The sequence below is a fragment of the Arachis hypogaea genome, chromosome 13 (genome assembly GCF_003086295.3).
Source record: "Arachis hypogaea cultivar Tifrunner chromosome 13, arahy.Tifrunner.gnm2.J5K5, whole genome shotgun sequence".
NCBI classification, from domain to species: Eukaryota; Viridiplantae; Streptophyta; class Magnoliopsida; order Fabales; family Fabaceae; genus Arachis; species Arachis hypogaea.
The window spans coordinates 32,350,341-32,365,745 of NC_092048.1; the positions used below are offsets into that span (position 1 = coordinate 32,350,341).

General features: G+C 36.3%; 1 protein-coding gene across 1 annotated transcript; it reads left to right on the plus strand.

The window, feature by feature from the left end:
* The first annotated feature begins 9,469 nt into the window (after positions 1–9,469).
* On the plus strand, positions 9,470–10,697 carry LOC140177542 (uncharacterized). Its single transcript, XM_072210663.1, has 3 exons — positions 9,470–9,796; positions 9,884–10,015; positions 10,419–10,697. The coding sequence occupies exons 1-3, from the start codon at positions 9,470–9,472 to the stop codon at positions 10,695–10,697; spliced, it is 738 nt and encodes a 245-aa protein (XP_072066764.1).
* The last annotated feature ends 4,708 nt before the right edge of the window (positions 10,698–15,405 follow it).

Here is a 15,405-nt window from a genome sequence, read left to right on the forward strand (position 1 = left end):
TGTGTTGGAAGTTGCTAGTATCATCATTACTGTTGCTCTCTTCTCTTTCATGGCGCTGCCGATTTAGGTAATCTGCAAACCTCCTCTTTCCCCCCTCTGATAGTTTCTTCCAACCTCTATTCAATACTTCAGTTCAATATTCAAACTTTAATTTGTCATATTTCTCTATTTTATTTTGAATATGATTATGAATTTATAATTCTACTAGTTATTGGATTGACTTTTGAATCTTTTCTGCGAAACTGAACTTAGTTAAACTTTTGAAGTCTTTTAGTTGAATTTTCTTCTATTCTATTTTGTTCTGAACCCTCTCAAATGAACTATTTAATTTTTCTTGTTCAATTTTATTTTGAATTTGCTGTTGTTCAATTTTTAACAATTTGTTCCTTTCAACATATAACAACCATTCATAAAGATACTTACTCATAAAGTAATGTAGGTTGTTCAATTAGAAAATAACAACAGAGTGAAGGAAAAAAATATATCAGACAAAGATCAAGAACCAGAACAAAAAAAAAAAATAGAATAGGAATAAGCTGTTGATACACTCTTTTTTTTATCAGCGGGTTAGTATTACATATACTTAGCTTGCACATTCATGTATATTTTGATATACTGAAACACATGAAATTGTACTATTAATTATTGTTTTATTAGACATATATATCTTCACGTTGTTATGCTTGTGTAACTATATAGAGAAAGATGATGTTCCTAGTTAATAAGTCAAATATTTTTTTTGAACGGGTTATATTCTTGTTTTCAAAAGAAAGAATTAGAAAACTAATAAGTTAGAGATTTTTTTCTCTATAACTCTTAATTGTCATAATAATAACATTTTTATGCACTAATAGCTCTTAACTTTTATAGAATTTGATTGACCAATATTTTTAGTCTTAAGAAACTGAATTCATTTTGAGTATTCCATTCTTCTAGCATTTATTTAGTAGCTTATAGTATTAATGTTGTTAAATTTGTGAGCTCCGCCATGGACCATGATGGCAAAGAGTCATATATGGATGGTGATCACCTTGAAAATTTTAGTTTTTAGTATGAGTGTAGTTTCGATGAAAGTGATGATATGGTGGATGTAACTATAGATATCGCAAAAACAAATATAGTTAATATTTATGGTTTTGAAAAGTTGATAACTAATTTGGCCATAGGAGACATATGGGGATTGGTATTGGATTTGGAATATCAAGTTTATGAGTTTTATGCCAAGTGCTATGAATTTGTGTCCCAAAAAAGACTTGAAGTTAGTAGATGTTAATGACAATATTAATACAAGACAATTGGTTTGCAAAAAAGTAGGAGAAAGACATAGGAAGCACCTTAAAAGGGACAATTGACAAAGGGAGCATAGGCAATTACTCGTGTTAATTTCAAGGCTAGGATTCATTTTATTCGTCACTATATGTCGAATAAGTGAAAGGCCAATGCTTTTGAGAATGAACACAATCATCTATTATGTCCAACTAAGTGGGACCCACAAGTTTTAAAACCAAAAAAGAAAAAAAAAAGAAATAAAGTGGCTATTAGCCACGGGAAACAAGAGAGAGAAAAGGGCTTCTTTCAATTTGAAAGAAAGCAAGCACACACAGCAGCGTCGAAGGAGAAGAGAAAAATTGGGGAAAAGAGCATTGCCATTTTGATCACATTGATCTGGTAAATTCGCTCAATTTCTTATGAAATTTTAGTATGTTAATCCTGGTGTAGATATGAACATTAGGATATAACTTACTAGTTGTATTGCCTTCTCTTTTTTCTGATTTGAGATACCCACTTTGTGGAGGGCTTATGTTGATTCCATCAGTTTTGATAATGTATTTTGTTGATTGTTGAGATGTCCTAGTGTCACTAGGAAGACTGTTTGTGTATCCATTATTCTGATAGTGGAAGATTTTTCTGGACTAGGTCCCGTGGGTTTTTTGTCCCTCTTTTTGGGGTTTTTCCACGTTAAAATTCTGGTGTCTTGTTATTTAATTTCTGCCATTATATTTGCTGCTTGGAGTATCTTTGGTATTGCCCATTTAATTGCACAGGTTGTGAGAAAATTATTTTTGGTGCTTCCGCTATTAGACAGGTTCTTGTTTGAACTTTTGTTGAGTTTTTCCAACAAAGTGGTATCTAGAGCTCTGGTTGTTTATCTCTGTGCTGATTAAATAGAGGAAAATACTCATGGACCGAATATGGTCAAATTGAATTCCCAAAATTACTCGATTTGGAAGACCCTCATGGAAAATATGTTGTATAGCAAGGACTTGTATGATCCTGTGGAGGGGGATAAATCCAAAGGTACTAAATCTGATGTTGAATGGAAGAAACTGAATCGAAAGGCAGTTACTTTGATTAAGCAATGGCTTGATCTTAGCGTGTATCCACATGTTGACACCGAAACGAATCCTGAGAAGATGTGGAACAAACTGAAGGAGTTATATGAGAGGAAGAATGTGTAAAACAAAGCATTATTGATTAGGAACCTTGTCAATATGAAGTATACTGAAGGTAAATCAATGCCAGAGCACTTGAGCATTTTTCAGGAGACGGTGAACCAACTGACAAATAATGAAATCACTTTGAATGATGAGTTTCAAGCCTTGTTGTTGTTGAGCTCTTTGCCTAATAGTTAGAAAATTCTGATTGTGACACTGACTAACTCAACTCCAAATGGGAAGTTGACATTAGCAATGGTTAAAGAGATCATGTTGAATGAAGAAGCCAGAAGAAAAGAGCGAGGTTTGACTAATGCCTCCTCTCAGTCAGAAGCACTTGTTTCAGAGTCACGGGGGAGAAGTCAAGTAGAAAACCTCACAGTTCCAACAAGTCAGAGAGTCGAAGCAAGTCAAGAGAAAAATACAAGCCAATAGAGGAGTTTATTTGTCACCATTGTGGCAAGCCGGGGCATATCAAGAGGTATTGTAGATTCTTAAAAAGAGAACAATCAAGGGGAAGAAACAAAGACACAGGTAAAGATAGTGATAAAGAGATTGCTGCTATTGTTTATGAAGATGTTCTTATCACATATGATAAAAATTATGTGAATCTTGTCTATGATGATTCCACTTGGATTATGGACTCTGGTGCCTCATGTCATGTCACTCCGAGGTGTGAATTTTTCACTTCTTATACTGCTGGAAAATTTGGCAAGATCAAATTGGGAGATAAAAGAGTGTGTAATATCATTGGTATGGATGATTTGTGGCTTAAAACCAACATGGGATGCAAGTTATAGTTGAAAAATGTTAGGCATGCGCCAAATATGCGGTTCAATCTCATTTCAGTAAAGGCATTGGATCAAGAGGGGTATTGCACTTCCTTTGGTAATGGAAAATTCAAGATTACCAAAGGGGCTCTCATTGTGGCTAGAGAAGATAATAGTCTCACTACTCTCTACCGGTTGCAAGCAAAGTTGTGCAAAGAAGATGTGAATATAGCTGATGATTCCTCTTTTGATTTGTGGCACATACGTCTTGGTCACTTGAGCGAGAAAGGACTAAGCGTCTTGGCCAAGAAGCACTCACTTTCAGTGAAAGGTACAACTTTAAATACTTGCACTCATTGTTTTGTTGGAAAGTATGCTAGAGTATCATTTCATAATTCTGGACCTCATAGGAGATCACATGTTCTAGATTTAGTTCACACTGATATTTGCATTATGGATGCTAAGACACCAGGTGGTGCATCATATTTTGTTACTTTTATTGATGATTATTCTCGAAAAGTGTGGGCTTTTGTTTTGAAATCTAAAGACCAGGTGCTCGGAATCTTCAAACACTTTCATGCAAGTGTTGAAAGAGAAATAGGAAGGAAATTGAAATGTGTTCGAGCAGATAATGGTGGTGAATACAGGGATCCGTTTGAAGAGTATTGTAAAGGACATGGGATCAAGCTTGAGAAGACGGTTCCTAAGACTCCTCAACATAATGGAGTTGCAGAGAGAATGAATCGCACTATTAATGATAGAGTCAGGTGTATGCTTTTTCCTGCAAAATTGCCTAAATCCTTTTGGGGTGAAGCGATGAGAACTGCAGTAGATCTGATCAACCTTTCTCCTTCAGTTCCACTTAATGGTGATGTTCCAGAGAAAGTTTGGAGAGGGAAAGATGTCTCCTATAGTCACTTGCGAGTGTTTGGCTGCAGGGCTTTTGTTCACATTCCAAGAGATGAAAGGTCTAAACTTGATGGAAAGTCAAAGCAGTGTATCTTCATGGGTTATGGTCACGAAGACTTTGGTTACAGATTATGGGATCCGGTGAGCAAAAAGATAATTAGAAGCCGAGATGTGATTTTTGTTGAAGATCAAACTATTGAAGATCTTGAGAAGACAGATAAGCCAATAACTGTTAGACGTTCTACTAATGATGAACCTGGTCCTTCCACTACACCTCCTGTTGATAGGAGAGATGTACAAGTTGATAATGTTGGTGATGATTTGCATGATGAACCTACACCTCAACCTGAGGTGCCAGATGTTGAAGTTCCACCTGAACCACCAGTTGAGCCTGAATTGAGAAGATCTACTAGAGAGCGTCATCCTTCTCAGAAATACTCTCCTCATGAGTATGTGATGAACACTGAGACTGGGGAGCCAGAGAGCTACCAGGAAGCTATGTCTGGTGAGCATAAGGAAGATTGGTTGAAGTCCATGCAAGAAGACATGAAATCCTTGCATAAGAATCATACTTTTGAATCGGTGAAGTTACTGAAGGGTAAGAGAGCATTCAAAAATAAATGGGTGTTCAAGTTGAAAGCAGATGAAAATGTCTTACAGCCAAGGTACAAAGCTCGATTGGTTGTGAAAGGCTTTAAGCAAAAGAAAGGTATTGATTTTAAGGAGATTTTCTCTCCAGTTGTGAAGATGTCCTCTATTCGAGTTGTGCTTGGATTGGCGGCTAACTTGAATTTAGAGGTTGAGCAGCTTAATGTGAAGACTGCATTCCTTCATGGTGACATAGATAAAGAAATTTATATGGAGCAACCAGAGGGTTTCGAAGTTAAAGGAAAGGAGCACCTTGTATGTAAGTTGAAGAAGAGCTTATATGGGCTTAAGCATGCGCCAAGGCAGTGGTACAGGAAGTTTGATTCATTCATGGAAGGTCATGGGTATAGTAAGACTTCTTCTGATCATTGTGTGTATGTTAAGAAATTCTCTGATGGTGATTTTATAATTCTCTTGCTTTATGTTGATGACATGTTGATTGTTGGTCATGATACTAAGAAGATTGAAAGTCTTAAGAAAGATTTGAACAGATCCTTTGCTATGAAGGATTTGGGTCCTACAAAGAAAATCATTGGCATGAGTATCACTCGTGATAGGAAGAATGAAAAACTGTGATTGTCACAACAGAAGTATATTGAGAAGGTTTGAGAGAGATTTAGCATGAGTAGTTCCAAACCTGTTAGTACTCCACTTGCTAGTCATTTCAAGCTTACTTTGTATTCCTACAAGTGAGAAAGAGAAAGCAGAAATGAAGAAGATTCCATATGCATCTGCAGTTGGCAGTTTGGTGTATGCTATGGTTTGTACCAGGCCAGATATTGCTCATGCCGTTGGAGTTGTTAGTCGGTTTCTCTCTAATCCTGGCAAGGAATACTAGCAAGCAGTGAAGTGGATTCTTAGATACCTTAATGGTACTTCCAGAGTTTGTTTATGCTTTGGGAGTGGCCAACCTGTGTTGGATGGGTACACAGATGCGGATATGGCTGGGGATCTTGATTCAAGGAAGTCTACTTCTGGTTATATAATGACTTTTGCAGGGGGAGCTATGTCGTGGCAATCTCAACTTCAGAAATGTGTTGCTTTGTCTACTACAAAGGCAGAATACATTGCTGCTGTTGAAGCTTCTAAGGAACTCTTGTGGATGAAGAAATTTCTACAAGAGTTAGGCATCAATCAAGAGAAGTTTGTGTTATTTTGTGATAGTCATAGTGCTATCCATCTTAGCAAGAATTCGACGTTTCATTCCAAATCGAAACATATAGAGATGAGGTATCATTGAATACGTCAAGCGCTTGAGATGAAGTCATATGCACTTGAGAAGATCCATACTGATGATAATAGTTCAGATATGATGAGTAAGAGTTTACCTGCAGTGAAGTTTGATTCCTGCAAAGAGAAGGCTGGCTTGGTGTAGCAGCCTATTCCCACTTGAGTTGGTGAGGGGTAGATTTGTTGGTGGGTCCCCAACCAAGTGGGGCCCACAAGTTTTAAAACCAAAAAAAAAAGAAATAAAGTGGCTATTAGCCACAGAAAACAAGAGAGAGAAAAGGGCTTCTGTCAAATTGAAAGAAAGCAAGCACGCACAGCAGCGTCAAAGGAGAAGAGAAAAATTGGGGAAAAGAGCATTGCCATTTTGATCACATTGACCTGGTAAATTTGCTCCATTTCTTATGAAATTTTAGTATGTTATTCCTGGTGTAGAGATGAACATCAGGATATAACTTGCTAGTTGTATTGCCTTCTCTTTTGTCTGATTTGAGATACCCACTTTGTGCAGGATTTATGTTGATTCCATCAGTTTTGATGATGTATTTTGTTGATTGTTGAGTTGCCCTAGTGTCACTAGGAAGACTGTTTGTGTACCCATTATTCTGATAGTGGAAGATTTTTTTGGACTAGGTCCCGTAGATTTTTTTGTCCCTCTTTTGGGGGTTTTCCCACGTTAAAATTCTGGTGTCTGGTTATTTAATTTTTGTCATTATATTTGCTGCTTGGAGTATCTTTTGTATTTCCCATTTAATTTCACAGGTTGTGGAAAAATTATTTTTGGTGTTTCCGCTGTTAGACAGGTTCTTGTTTGAACTTTTGTTGAGTTTTTCCAACAGTTGTTAATCATGGGCTTAATGATGCTGATAAAATTCAAGCAGATAGCTTGCGAGCATGTGGTGTTAAAACATGTTACATAATGGATTACATGGTTTCTCAAAAGGGTGGATACAATAAAGTTGGTTTTAGCAGCAAAGATATATACAACAATATTAGTAGGACTAGGCGTGGCAAAGTGAAATATGGCGATGCATTTGCTACGTTGGCTTATCTGTTGTCCAAGACAGTCAGTGACCTATTATTTCTAGGAAAATTCTCCTCAAAAGATAGTAAGTTGGAAAATTTGATGTGGTCAGATGGAGCAATTGATTACGAATGTTTTGGCGATGTCATGGCTTTCGACACCAAAGTATAAACAAAATGTTTATAACAAGCTCTTAGTCATGTTTTCGGAGACCAACCACCATGGCCAAACAACTATCTTTGGATGCGACTTGCTTTCAGATGAAAGGACCAAAACTTTTAAGTGGACATTGAAGGAATTTTCGGAAATCATGTCAAGCAAACTACCCGGAGGCATTGTGATAGACGAAGACCACGCCATGAGAGAGGCCATCTTAGAAGTATTTCCTGATATACCACACTGTCTTTGTTTATGGCATCTCCGTCTTAATGCGGTACAAAATATAAAAAACAAGCATTTTTGGGATGACTTTAATGTATTATTGTATGCACAATTTACTGCAGAAGTATTTGAAGAGAGATGGAATGAGGTCATATTGAAATATGGACTTGCTGACAATGAATGGGTCTAGGGCATTTACAGTGACAAAACGAAATGGGCTACTACATATTTGAGGAAGCACTTCTTTGACAAGAACTACATCACAATATGAAGAAATTGATTTATTATTGAAGAACTATGTTGACAGTAAAACCAACCTCCTTGAATTCATGCATAAATTCAATGAAGTACTAAATCATTACTAAAACAATGATCTTAATGCTAACTTTTGTACCTTTTATAAGTTCCATATTTTGACTACGTGTTTGAAAAGTTTTGAGAAACAAGTTGCTGAAATTTATACTAGAAATATTTTTAAACTTGTGAGAAATAAGATAGAAGTAGCAGGTGCCTTAAATGTCACTGAATGCCTAAATAGTGGAGATCTTGTTGAGTACAACACGAGTGACTATGTTAATCAGTAATGGCTATTTAAAGTATTCTATGATAAAGATAAGGACCTGTTTGCGCGATAGTGTAGGCTATTTGAGACTCGTGGATTATCGTGCTCTCACATCTTTAGAGTCTTGAAACATCGCAATGCAAAATGCGTCCTTGGATCCTTATCCTGAAAAGGTGGACAAGGGAAGCAAAGAGTGATTTAATATGCTCAATTGGAGAGCAAGAATCCGCTTATGATATAGTGTACACACTTAGATGTGGTACAATAGCATCAATTTGTTGAAAGCTCTGTGATATTTTTCAAAAAATTCAGCCAACTATAGGAAAATTTCAAGTGAGTTATTGAAGCTAATTTCAAAGGTATAAAAAAGAAAAAAGAAGTGATGCACAAGCGATGCTTTCTCCCATGTCAATGCTAATAGGTGATCTTGTTGTTGTGAAGTCAAAAGGTGTTTCAAGAAAAGTTTCAAAAAGCCAAAAGAAGCGAAGATGTGCACATTGTAAGTCAAAAAGGCATTTCATTAGGAGATGTCCGTTACTTTTCAACGAGGACTCACATGCTGAATACTCAAATATAGAAGAAGATGAATTAACGATATTAATATAATATTTTTTCTATTGGTTATTTTATGCTTATCATTATTTTAGTGTCTTCTATAGAATTTTTAAATAATGCTATATTTTGAGCATTATTTTTCTTTTTTATAGTAAGTTGAAGAACGTGAGACCAATAAACAGACTCACTCTCAAGACACTAAATCAGAAGAAAATTCACCCATGCATAATAACATCAACTTTAAATAATGCACTTGTTTATCTTATACCATGTATCAAATTTATTATGATTTCAATTCAAATTTGATGTATATTTATTCTCATAATTCTAATATTATTCTTTTTCTATAAGAAAAAAAAATTCAAGAAAAGTGAAAACAAGAAAGTTGTATCTAAATTGAAAGCTACAGTGAAGATTAGAGAAAATAAAAAAAAAGGTCTAAGACAGAAGGTAACATATCTCCTATCAAATCATTATCATGGAGAGAGTGATCAATGATAAAACAACGATAGTAAATTAAACCCTTGATTGGTGCATTATATTAGGATGTTCAAGAAAGAAAATTAAAGTCTTATTTTGACTTTAACTTATTTTAATTTAATATCATAAGTTAGACCGAGGAATTAAAAGAGAGTGAGATCAAGACTTTGAGAAAGTATTTAAGATAAAGACTTGTCTTAATTCGTATCTATGCCTGTACGAATGTATGCATGTACGACCTAGAACTTGTTGTGGTTGTGTTTGCATTGAATGTATGGAGACACTTATATAGAGAGAAGTTCTGAGTCTTCTCTGATCATAAGAATTTGAAATACCTCTTTGATCATAAGGAGCTTAATATGCATCAGAGGATATGGATGGAATTGCTAAGGATTATGATTTTGAGCTGAGTCATCATTTGGAAAAAGCTAATGTGGTGGCAGATGCACTAAGCCAAAAGTATTTAAATATTGCTTAGATGATGATCAAAGAGGAGAAGTTGTTGAGAGAGTTTGAGAACCTTAACTTGAGTGTTAGAGAGGTAGCTGGGAATATGTGCCTGAACCAGTTGCATATCTCCAATAATTTCAAGCTTGAGATTCAGAAGGCTCAGCAGAATGATCAAAAGCTACAGAAAATGTTGCAAGGAATAGAACAAAGGAAACAAAGAGAGGTTACTCGAGACAGAAAAGGAGTTTCGGGGTACAAAGGAAGAATTTGTGTACCGAATATGGGAGACTTGAGACGATGTGTTAACAGAGGCTCACAAGAGTGGATTCTCAATTCATTCTGGGGCTACCAATATGTATCATGACCTGAAGGCGATGTTTTGGTGGCCAGGAATGACAATGATATAGCGGTGCATGTATCTAAATATTTGACTTTTTAATAGGTGAAGATTGAACATCAGAAGCCGTTCGGAATACTACAACCTTTAGAGATTCCAAAGTGGAATTGGGAAGTTATCATCATGGATTTCGTGTCTGGTTTGTCGAGAACTAGAGAAGGATTTGATGTGATATGGGTAATTGTTGATTGTTTGACTAAGTTTGCTCATTTATTGCCTGTTCGTATGAGCTATATCTTGGAAGAGTTAGTGCATTTATACATTAAAAAGATTATAAGACTGCATGGTGTGTCTACAGCTATAGTATCTGATAGAGATCCTCTCTTTACTTCAAGGTTTTGGGAAGCATTCCAGAAAGCGTTCAGGACTTGATTATGCCTAAGTATTGCATACCATCCTCAAATCGATGGTCAATCGGATACAAACTCTGGAAGATATGCTAAGAACTTGTGTGTTGGCAAGTTGGGATCGATACATGCCACTAGTAGAGTTTGCGTATAATAACAGTTACCATGCGAGCATCGGTATGGCTTCGTATGAGTCTTTGTATGGGAGAAAGTGCCAATCTCTACTATGTTAGTATGAGGCCGAAGAATCGAGTTTGTTGGGGCCTGAGTTAGTGACAGAGACAACGGAACAGATTAAGAAGAATCGATCTAGAATCCTTACCGCTCAGAGTCATCAGAAAAGCTATGCTGATCAGAGACGAAAACCTTTAGAGTTTGAAGAGGGCGACCATGTGTTTCTGAGGGTTACTCCAACTACAGGTATCGGAAGAGTGATAAAGACAAAGAAACTGAATCCCCGTTATATCGGTCCATTTCAAGTACTAAAGAGAATTGGGCCGATGGCATATTGAATAGCTCTACCACCGCACAACGTATTTCACATTTCACATTTTGATCCTGCACAACGTATTTCACATTTTGCAACTTTGGAAGTACACTTCTGATGCAACTCATGTTTTAGACCTGAATCGGTTTAGTTGAGGGAGAATTTGATGTTTCAAGTGGTTCCGGTCAGGATTGATGATGTCAGCATTAAGAAACTCCTAGAAAACGAAGTCTCGTTAGTAAAGGTTGCTTGGAGCCAATACAGAGTAGAGGAATATACGTGGGAGCTCGAATAAGAGATGAGGAAGAACTATATATCCACATTTATTCTCGCAAAGAAACACTTAGTTGGACGATCCTCTCTTCCAGTACTCTCTTTACTCGGTCTTGAACTCTACTGATTCTAATAATGTCTTCACTTGTGGTGCAATCAACACTGCTCCAATTTTTGACACTACGTCTATGGCAAACTCACGCTCTCTCTAAGGTGGAAGTTCTGGTACATCTTCAAGAACGGTTTTGGAAACTCTCTCGTGTAGGAATTCGGTCTTGCCTCTACTTGTCTCTCGATCAATTAACAACTAAAGGTTGTACTCGCTCTATTCCTTTCCCTTGAAATCTTAACGTCACTGGATTTCAAACAGTAACTCCGCATAGCTCTCAACGGTCCCAATTCTTTAGGTATAATTCACCCTACTTCCATTACGTCATTCTGATTCTTATCCTTCAAGAACCTAGCCACTCCCCTAAATTAGCCAAGTATCACTCCATCTCAACAACTAGTAGTCTTCGACCAACCATCGGCTCGGACTCCACGATCATCAAAACTTGTCGTGCTTCACAATTGGATCATACATATATTAAGGATACGCAAGGTAGTTAAAAACTCAACTGCTAGCTTATGGTTACCTCGAGTCTGAAGATCGGATTCAACTGCATCTTGGCGTTCCTTGTGTGGACAGTCTCGAGCTATATGTCCCGACTTCTTGCACTTGTAACATACGCCTAATCCGGCCCTGCATGGTCTGTTTGGATGGTACTTCTTGCACCTTGGGCACCTTAAGTCATCTGGTTGAGCACTAGTTTGCCCTTCTGAATTCGGATCCGAATGGTGTTTGTTCCTCCGATCATTGTTTCGACGTTGAGAGCGTGAAGTAACAGAACGGTCCTTCTTGAAATTTTGGCTCCTAGGTGTAATCTTTGTCTTCTTTTCCTTTTTCTCTGTAGAATACTCCCGGCGATTATTCCTTGCTACCACAGTTCTTCTTGAGTTTTCTCCCGTTGCTTGACTTATGTTAGTTAACTCTGGATAACCCGTTATTCCCACTGGTACCACTGCACTTGGGGTATTATTCCTGCCTTCGCGTTCATTTGCACCATCATTGCCAATTCTAGTTAGTGGTCTCGTCCAATCCATAGCTCGACTGGTCGCAGCAGCAACAACACCAATGGCAGCAGCAGCACTCGTCATTGTGGTCACAAAATTAGTCAAACTGTCTGCCGGTATAGTTATTCCGTTACCTCTCCGTCCTCGACCTCGATTACGCCCACGACCGCGCCCACGAGACGCCATTTGGTTTCTGTTCACACCAAACAATTGATATCAAGGTGATCAGTCTCAATATCTCAAGTTTAGTGCTTAAGAGTCCCAAACACATGCTCGCGAACATGTATGCTACACATATCAGTTATATATTCTATTAGCACATAGACATATACACAGAGAATGCACAGTAGCATATTCAGTCTGTCCTCAGGCTCTATAGGAACGAACTACTCTGATACCATAATGTAACACCCTACTATACTAAATCTTATGCTTAAGTCATAAGACTGAGATGGTAAGGTATTACGAACCTCTAAACAGTAAAAATATACATATATTTATGAAAGAAATAGTATACTAGGAGTCTTGAAACAAACGGGTAAACAAAAATTGCAAAATGAGAAGCGCAACGCTCAAGGAATAAGATTACTTGCGTACTAAGAAATCTAATCGAAAAAAGATAAAGGTAAACTGAGATGTAAAGGAAAGTCAAAGAAACATCATAACTAGTCCCTGACTCAGCCTGCGAAGCTAAGGCTGGCCAGAGGATACATATATACATATATATACATAAGAGTTCCCAAAAATATCCCAAAATACACCAAAATATCAAAGAAAACTCCTATCTCTCCCCCAACCTCTAAGAGGAGCAGCATACATAAGTTACTTGGAGAGTAAGCTAAACATATATATACATATATACAACCAGAAACCAAAATACACCCAAGGACTACTTCGCTTTCTAGGATCCAGACGCCTAGCGAGGAGCCTCTCGACCTGCATCTGAAAAATAACAATACAATATGGAATGAGAACTGGAGGTTCTCAGCATGGTAAATGTGCCACGCGTATAATAAATACGGTCCTGAGAAAGCCATAGGCAATCCTAGAATCGCGTTATTCAGTTATCCAACTTAAGTACTAAACAAAAGCCATAAACAGGGGTAGGTATTCTAAATCTACCTAACTTACTCAAGTTCCATCCTAACCTAACACCAAACTGTTTCTGCATTTCCTCCATTCTTCCATCAATCATAATGCAACAGAAACAAGCAACCAAACAAGTTCACGCACAAGTAATGAGCAAGTAGTACAAATAGTAAGTATAACAAATAGCAGGTAATATATATATCAATTAGGCATACCCAAAAATGCATAGCAACCAATACAAACAAATGCATATGATGCATGCCTGTCCTATGGCTGATGGGGCCCATCTATCGGTTATCCAACCAACCCGACAAGTCCGAAAACCTTAGACTGTCCCCCGTCGCGCATCCCCAAGAGTCTATGCATAGGGTTCATATTCATTCATCATATAATCACTCAATGGGGGCTATCCATACCCGGGAATTTATACGTGCCCGGTCACCCTTACGACGTAGGGTCAACAGAGTATCAAGAATCAACCTGGAACACGTGGTGGCAAGCCACGGTTCTTACCCAGGGAAACTCGTATCTCAGATACCATCATTAACATTTCATAATCATTCATTACTTACTCAACATATCATTGCACCTTAATACATAACTCATCATATCCCGGAGCAAGTGGGGCGAAACCACAATTCCTGCATTTACCCAAATATATGAGTCTAATTCTTAAAAAAAAATTGTATGGTAGGTGTTCAAAAAATTACAAAAAATTTTTCAATTTAGAATAGATTTTCATTAGTCAAGAAATTGACAACAATAATTAATTTTGTTAGATATACATAACGTTTTTATACCATCAAAAAAAATATTTTTATTAGCATACTCAAATATTTGTCTCTAATTTATATTATTTGGATAAAAATTTTAAAATAAAGTAGATTAATAAAATTATTTTATTATTACCGCTTGAACACATGGTAATCTTTTATAGTTTATAATAAAAATGAGAAAATAAAATGTAGAATTAATCCTCCTATGAATAGTCAAAATTATTATTACCTAAAGCGAGATAATTGTTTCAATCTTTTATCATGTGACTTTTTAATAATTTTTAATCCATACAAGTCTCAAATTTATGTATAATTACACTTATTATACTTAAGATGACTTTGGTAAAACGTGTGCTTCTATTCTAAAGGTTGTTTATTTATTTATTTATTTTTGTCATTTTACAAATATTTTCCAAAAATTAAACTCGCTCTATTCGGTTAAACCAAATAAAATAAATTTAATAGAAGAGCCAATAAATTTTGTAATTTGTAACTATCAATTAGTTATTATTAGTATTTTTAATGATATAAAATTACATTTAATAATGTGAAATCACTCATTTTTTTTTGGTTAAGTGTTAACCAAATTTTAATAAAAATGTTAATCTCTAGACTTTCTAATTACAAAAACATTTGATAAAACTTGCCTTTTAAATTTATATGACTACAAAATACATAAATATTACAAAAAATAAATTCAAATATTCATAAATATATAAAATTATATTAGATTTTTTAATTTTAAAAAGTATAAACTAGCTTTGAAATCTATATATTTACTTTAAAAAATCACCTCTAAAATTTTGAAATTCAAAAGTATAACATGAACATTTTGTTTTACCAAACAAAATGTATTAACTTATTTTTTAAAAAACTCAAGCATGCCAAATGGAACCTTAGGTTTCTCGCCTTTCATTATGGCTATTGTCCTCACTGTGATACATTTCTTATGTATTTACTTGAAAAGGGAATGGAACAATTCAACCGCAAAGAAGTCGTGGAATATCATAATAAGCACGCAAGTCTCCCAAGAATCGAATTAAAATTGACACGAGAGGAGGGAAGAAAGCCAAACCTCCATGATTTAGATTCCTTCAGATAACAATTTGCCCGGGAAACGTATTCCCCCCACATGCCTTGTGAGGTCCATAACAAAAGAGGACCTCCAATCATTCAAACAATGCACACTTCCTCTCTATAATTTTGCTCTTTTTCCAACTATAAATACTGCCTCCTGCTTCAACTCTTGGAGCCACAACACATACAAAGCTTTGCAATCTACAGCATAGTTCATACCTTCGTGATTTCTCTTTCCTTCCATAAAACCAAACATGTCTAGCACCTGCGGCAACTGCGACTGCGCTGACAAGACCCAGTGTGTGTAAGTGCTTAATGCCCTCTCTTTGCTTGCGTGTATTCCGACAAAAGTCAGCCAACTTTTATAGAATTTTGTTTATTTTAAATTCTAAATCCTAAGTTATA